Source organism: Drosophila arizonae, chromosome X, assembly GCF_054131065.1.
Source record: "Drosophila arizonae isolate 15081-1271.41 chromosome X, UAZ_ARI_1.0, whole genome shotgun sequence".
Classification (NCBI taxonomy): Eukaryota; Metazoa; Arthropoda; class Insecta; order Diptera; family Drosophilidae; genus Drosophila; species Drosophila arizonae.
The window spans coordinates 19,696,746-19,703,777 of record NC_142927.1 but is presented as its reverse complement, the minus strand read 5'-3'; the positions used below and the strand labels follow the sequence as shown (position 1 = coordinate 19,703,777).

Here is a 7,032-nt window from a genome sequence, read left to right as displayed (position 1 = left end):
CATTTTAAGTACAGATTAGACGTGGTGGCATCTCCTCATTATTCCTTACTGATTATTTGATGAATATATTAACCTTGCTTATAATAGATTATATAGGTATTTCAATACAGTCAAATTGAAATTCTTGCGCCTCGAAATTCCCATACTCTGAACTCAATTATCGAATGGCTTAGGCACTCACCTTTAGGCTGGACGTTGTTGCCGCAGGATTGAGCTCGATGTTGATATTGTTCGGCTCCATTATGATGCCGAGGCTCTGTAGATTGCACGCCTGCGGCATTTGCATCGTGGGCGTGGGCACCTTAAGCACCGCAACTGTGCAATCGATGCTGCTGGCGGTCACCGTTGCGGTTGCTGGCAGAGTTTCCGGCATCCTCTGGCCCTATGAGACTCTCTCGCTGTTGGTCTTGTTGTGGTTGTCGATGCTGCTGCTGCTGAAGCGTTGCCTTTAACTGGTCAACGCTCTGCAAAGAACACAAATATGATGGCGTGTTACACAGTATTTGTATAATCAGGGAAATGTTGTCCTTTACAGTTAGTCTGATACGCTGAGAAGTGCATAGAAAGGAGCTTGGGTTAGGAGCAGCGAGCGGGCAGAGAGAGTAGTAGATCAATTGAGAATTTGACTGGCGATGGAGAAAGAGAAAAGAAGGAGAGACGGAGAGAGAGAGAGAGAGAGAGGGAGAGAGGGAGAGAGAGATGGAAAAAGTAAACAAATTTAGGTGGGAAAGGGGGTATAGAAAGAGAGATAGATATATAGCGAGAAAGAGAGAGAGTGAGAAGTATAAAGATTTATATGGTGATAAAGAGAGACTATAAAATGAGAGAAAGAGAGAGGGGGAGAAAAAATGGTAGAGAGAGAAAGTAAAAAATATACACAGAGCTTGAGACGGGGCAATAGATGCCGAGATGATGATGATGATTAATGGAGAGCTAGTTAAACGAAGTGAAAGAGAGAAATTGGGATGAGGTAGACAAATATAGATAGAGAGATATACATATACATATATTCTATATATAGAGAGAGTGAAGGAAAAACAATATATGTACATATGCATCTGTGGATAGATTAGTATCGGGAGCAAAAAAGAGAAGAGGAGAAAGGAATAATACACTATCTTTCTCAACTCTATCAATTGACCGTTCCATTATCTACATTCCGAGCAATGGAGATCCCACAAAAAAGCTGATATAAAGAAATAATAAAAGGTACATATAATGGAGAGTGAGTGAGGAGCTCTGTTCCTTAAACTTCATGTTGGAATAGGAAATAAAAGTTTCATCGCATGACTTGTGCCTGACTAGGAATCACTTACGAAACTGGTTTTACTTGGGAAACAACAAATTCTTTGACTGTTCAAAATTGTATAAAAAATTTATTATCGAATTTAAAAATTGTATATAAGGAGACCAATGGCAAATACCGTGGACGTTGATGCGGAAATCAGAGAAAATGAGAGGGAAATTGAGATGCTGATGTATATTAATCGTCAGCTGGTCAGCATACTCAATTTTGTGGAACATGTGGGAAACTCTCTGGACGCACTCTCACTAACAGCGAGTCGCTATCTGAACAAAAGGAACTCACTGTTCAACGAAAATCCTGAAGATGCGAATACTCTAAAGGAGCCGGATACCGAACGTGTGGACGGAAGTGATGCAGATAAAATGATCGACAATAAGGACATCCCTGAGAAGTGATACAGACATTTACATATATCCGACTGACTATTCTCAACCGAAGACTTACTGAACTACAAGACGAAAAACTATATGTGCTTATATAATGAGACGTGAAATATTTGATTACATACATTTGCATTCATATTAATTAACATCGCATGCGGGCAAATCACATAATCAAAAAAAAAAAATGTTGATATAGAATTTATTTGTGAGATTAAACATTAACATTAACAAACATGCAAGCAAAGAAATTTGTTGTGAATCCTAGGGGAATGCGAACGAGAGCTGGTATCTGCTAGTCGGATACTCCCGACTGGAGCAGTCTAACTGAACTGCATGCAATCTTCGGCAATCCGAAGCTACTAATCCATTTCGGTGCTATACTCAAATCCCTTTTATCCAAAGATAAACAAAACTTTTAAATCCAGATCGCATTTAGTATTTTCTTTATATTTAGTTGTGTTTAAATATTTTTGTCTATTGATTAAATGCGAATGCGTTAGCAGTTTATTTTTAGTTTCCAGTTTTGGTATAAATTTGCTATAACTTATTCCTACAATTAAATGGTAGGTTCATATAATATAGTAGCACATGGATCCGTTCGACGGCGCAGCAAACGAGGGCAAACAAAAAAAAAAAAAAAAAAAAAAAAAGAACACAGTTTATGCATTGATAAATAAAGCAAAAAAAATTCATAGCGATGTAATTGTAGTATCGAAACTTTGCGTGAGTTGGCCAGAGAGGCGAGGATGGTTTCTAGTCTATTTTTGGAGTCGGCGACGAATCTCGTTGGGCAGATCCGCTAGATTCACATTGGACTCCTGCCGTGTCGTCACCTCGCGCAGCTTGACAATGCCCTGGGCCAGCTCGGCGTCGCCCAAGATAATGGCCAAGGGTATTTGATGCTCCTCGCAGTGCTGCAACTGGACCAATAGCTTCGGATTTAGCTTGTAAGAGTGCTCCGCCTGTGAATTGATTAACATTCGATATTAGTTTGCTTGGAATATGGCAATGTTGTAATCGTTGGCTCACCTTGATGCCCGCATTCCACAGCTGGTTGAGCACACGCAGACGCTGCTCGTGCAGACCCTTGTGGGCAGAGGCCACATACACCTCCACATCGTTGGTGCGCAACTTCACCTTGCTGGCCGCGAATTTGGCTTCGAGCACTGAGAAGATGCGCTCCACGCCAATGGAGACGCCCACACAGGGCACAGCCTTGCCACGCGGATCGAACATGCCAACCAGATTGTCATATCGTCCGCCACCTGCCACCGAGCCAACAGTGCTGCTTTGCTCCAACGCCTGATCCCCATTATGGAGCTCTTTAGCTGGTGAGGCTGGAGCGCTGGGCTCTGCCTTCAGCACGCCCTCGTAGATGACGCCCGTGTAGTAGTCGAGGCCGCGCGCCAAACTCAAATCAAAGCTGATGCGTTCCTCCAGTCCGAAAAGTGAACAGTATTTCAGCAGGAGCTGCATACCCTCGAGCCCTTTGACGGCATTGGGCACAGCCTTTAGCTTCTCATCCGCCAGCAGCTGCTCAACGAGCTCGGCGCCGCCGCTCAGGCGCACATACTCGCCAATCTTGTCAGCTGTGGCGCCATCGAGACCCTTCTCATCCACCATTTCCTTGCGCACATCCGCCCACGGTGACTAAAATCGAGAAATCAACATTTTATCTGTGAGTCTCTGGAATTTGTATTTATATTCTTTGTTTTTGTTTGTTTACCTTGTCCAGCTTGTCCACAGCCGAGCAGATCGCACGGAAGTTGTTCGCCGGCACACCGCACGCTTCAAACATGCCGTCCAATAGTTGGCGATGATTCAGCTTGATCACATAATCACCAATGTCTAAAGTATCCAGCACTTCGGCAACAATTTTGACGCACTCGGCATCCGCCAGCATCGGATCGTAGGTGCCGGCAATATCGAAATCACATTGATAGAATTCGCGATAGCGACCGCGGGTCATGGCGGGATTATCACGGCGATAGACCTTGGCGATGTGATAACGCTTAATGCTGGAGATCTTGTTCATGGCCAGATAGCGTGCCAGCGGCACGGTCAGGTCATAGCGCATTGATAAGATTTCGCCGCCTTGATCTTTCAGATCGTAAATCAGTTTTGAGTCCTCGCCATATTTGCCTGTTAATACTTCCTGCAAGTTGCAAATCGTTTAATCAAAATCATGAACAAATTAATCAATCAATCAAATGCAAACCTTCAGCTCAAAGACGGGTGTGTCAATAGCCTCGCCGCCGTGACGCTTAAACACCTGCACAATCTTGTCCAGCACACCTTGGCGCAGCGTCATCTGCTGTGGCGCATAGTCGCGCGTGCCCTTTGGCGTTTTTAGCGTGAACTTCTGGTTGGCCGGTGTCGCATCGCCGCCCAGTTTGGCCTTTAGGGCCAGCAGACGTGATACCTCCTCATCGATCTGCAATGGAATACAAAATGAATAGATATATGATTTTCGGTTTAATTCTCTGCTAATTTGTATAGTGCACTTAGATGCTAACCTTATGCATTTGTTGTTGTTGTTGTTGCTGTTCTTGTAATTGTTGTTGTTGTTGTGCTTTCAATTGTTGTCCAACGCTTGTTGATATCGCACGGCCCTCGCTAGATGGCGCCAGCGGCAGCTGCTGGCGGGCAGGACAAAGGCAAGGGCACTGAAACGCAACACTACAGCGCCACTGGCGGCCAATCGAACGCAACATTTTCGTTTTGACTTTTACTCTTTGATATTTCTTTCTGCCTTTCTTTCGTTTTGTTTGTATGTCTTTACTAATTGCTTTCGAGTGAAGCAGCAAATTATTTGCATTGGCGCTTAAAAAACCTAATAAACAACAACAACAATGAGTAATACAAAAAAAAATTAAAAAAAAAAAAAACAAACAAACAAAATACCGATTAGCGTTTATCGAACTTTTTGTCCGCATTGTTAAAATTTTTTTTATTTTCTTAAACTTGTTGCAACTACGTGAAAATGTTAAATGTACAAAATGAATGCGTGTGTGTTAGTATATTTGTGTATGTGTATGTGTACGTGTGTGCGGGTGTAGAAAAGTAAACAAAAGATCCTTGCTATAAATGTATATATTTAAATCGAAAGCTATACAAAATCATTGCGTTCTCTTGACCGCCGTTCATGACCTGTTTTTTTTTTTTTTCTGCAATTGGGCATACAAATGTTTGCCTTCTTGCTCTCTTTAACTTCTCTTTCTGTCCCGCTCTCATTCACACTTCACACTTTTGTACACTTGAAGTTCGAAATTTCGAAAACTCGAAATTGGATCACGACAAAGGCGAGTTCAAGGACATTTTGCATGCGATTTATTTCGACCCAATCTGATATTCATCGAATTTATGTGTCTCATAACCAAATTTAAATATCCCAATATTCATATTAATTGGTTTTAATATATTTCCCCTAACAATTTGTAGTCGTAATTCAAATAATCAAACCAGATGATGAGCTTATATTATAATCCCCCATATCGATATATCGATATATTTTTAGCGCTTCGCAAAAGCCAAAAAACAGCTGATGCCCGCTGAATGCAATGAACGCATAAAATAGCAATTAATGGCAACAATTACTTTAACATTAATGCTGCTTACGCGCACATAGACAACTAACGGAGGCTGCGTCATTTGTTGCTGAGCCGGTTTCAACAGCAGCACCAGCAATAGCAGCAACAGCGATTCGCATGGCAGTCAGTCGGTCATGAGCACAAAATATCACAACAACAAACACAACAACAACAAGAACAACAATAGCATTCATTATTTTAAAACGAATATAAGAAAAAAAGGGGCAAACGCAACGGAATAGCTGATGACGACAAGGAGAGGAAGAGGTAATGGTAAGAAAAAAGCTTGCGGTGGTTTGCTTCAAGGCTGGCGATGCCGACTGACTGAGAGGCCAAACGTTGATTTACAGTGGGAATGTGAGCGGCAGCAGTGCTGTCCGTTTGGCTTTTTCTCTAGAGTGCATTGTGGTTACTCTAGCTATTTTGAAATAAGCTAAACTTTCTCTATGACTCACTCAAATATTTAAATTATAATTATCGAATTATATGCTCAAGTGAATTCAACGTTGAATGATTCATTTCTTATAACAATTTTGTTTTAACTTTTACTTTGCTTTTATGTAGTTAATGACTCCAATCAAAAATATCGTGTATATACATTTATATTTTGTACCGATTGAATCTGTTTTTTTTTTATTTATTTTTTTTTTTTTTACAATAAATCGCACGTTTATATATTTATTGAGAATGAATAAAATATCGAATAAAAATGACCAATATGTGCACTTTTTGTAAGCTATTTTTTCTCATAAACAGCTTCTGTTGTTGCCATTAAGAAATGCCAGCACTGCACAACAACAACAACAACAACTCTTGTTACAAATGCCAAAAAACAGTACTCAAATGTGAAAGTTCTCTTTTGTTGTTGCCACTGCTGATTGAGCTCTCTGTTATGTGTGCATGCAATCTAATTACAGAGCTAAAATTCAATAATGAGAGGCTGCCAACGCGGCTCGAATGGTAAGAGCGGTGAGCGGAGTGGCGTAACGGATGTCGACGAGTCGAATACGTTATGTTGTGCTCATACATACATGCGTAAATACGCATGTGTGCGCGGCTGATGAAATATATAATAAAGTTACAGTAGTTCGATAGAAGTGCAACAGGATTCAGATGAACGTACGTATGTACATATGAACGGCAAAGGGTTAAAAACGCATGACGAGCGGCCTAAATACACACACAAACACGCACACATGTAGAGACAGCATGTACAAAACTACACGCATATCCATGGACGGCAAAACAATGTGTATGTGTACATGTGCACTATGGGAATGGTTTGGCCTGCATGCACACTTACATACACTGCTATGCATACAAATATGGGGAAATAATTTGCATAGACATTATGGCATTCATTATGTATGTCGTACTGACCTTCTCTTTGGACTCCTTCGTCGCTTTCAGTTGACGCACGAGATCGCCTTGTACTTTAATTTGTTCCAAAATCTGTTCACGCGTATCACTCATATTCTAAATGCCACAACACCAACGAATAACGACAGTATAAAGCACCACACAAAATTTTCTTTAATTGCGAACAGTTTGCACAGTTTCGTGGCAAAATGTATGTAATCGCAAGATTTTTGGTAACTTCGCGCGGGCTGCGATTACTTTATTGTTAGCTGCCAAAAAAAATTGCACGCGGCCAGCCGTGAGTAACAGGCACGTAGTAGCGCGTTAGCGCACGAATGAGCAACGTAAGCGCAAAGAGAGCAACGTTACGTGAACAGATAACATATCGAAATAA

At 41.4% G+C, this 7,032-nt stretch overlaps 1 protein-coding gene and 1 long non-coding RNA gene across 3 annotated transcripts; one reads left to right on the top strand and one right to left on the bottom strand.

Annotated features, from left to right (window-relative positions):
• Nucleotides 1-2,102: 2,102 nt before the first annotated feature.
• On the bottom strand, nt 2,103-6,977 carry HisRS (histidine--tRNA ligase). 2 transcript variants are annotated; one of them, XM_018016349.2, is made up of 6 exons: nt 6,660-6,977; nt 4,206-4,522; nt 3,908-4,123; nt 3,416-3,844; nt 2,719-3,339; nt 2,103-2,651 (listed from the first exon to the last, which is right to left on the bottom strand). In XM_018016349.2, exons 2-6 carry the CDS (start codon nt 4,401-4,403, stop codon nt 2,448-2,450), a joined length of 1,668 nt encoding a protein of 555 aa, XP_017871838.1. In that variant the 5' UTR covers nt 4,404-4,522; nt 6,660-6,977; the 3' UTR covers nt 2,103-2,447. The 2 variants fall into 2 exon arrangements, with proteins under 2 accessions (XP_017871838.1, XP_017871839.1); XM_018016350.2 differs by lacking the exon at nt 4,206-4,522 and having other exon boundaries at nt 6,660-6,976.
• LOC149267992 (uncharacterized) lies at nt 4,451-5,996 on the top strand. The gene is made up of 2 exons (XR_016271233.1): nt 4,451-4,545; nt 5,207-5,996. It is a non-coding gene; the product is annotated as an uncharacterized LOC149267992 (long non-coding RNA).
• Nucleotides 6,978-7,032: the final 55 nt, after the last annotated feature.

What these genes read in the sequence shown, in the direction of transcription:
- HisRS (XM_018016349.2), bottom strand. Translation starts at nt 4,403, where the DNA reads ATGTTGCGTTCGATTGGCCGCCAGTGGCGCTGTAGTGTTGCGTTTCAG. An exon ending in AACAACAACAAATGCATAAG is followed by an intron (nt 4,124 to 4,205) that starts GTTAGCATCTAA and finishes ATTCCATTGCAG; the next exon opens with ATCGATGAGGAGGTATCACG. An exon ending in CACCCGTCTTTGAGCTGAAG is followed by an intron (nt 3,845 to 3,907) that starts GTTTGCATTTGA and finishes TGCAACTTGCAG; the next exon opens with GAAGTATTAACAGGCAAATA.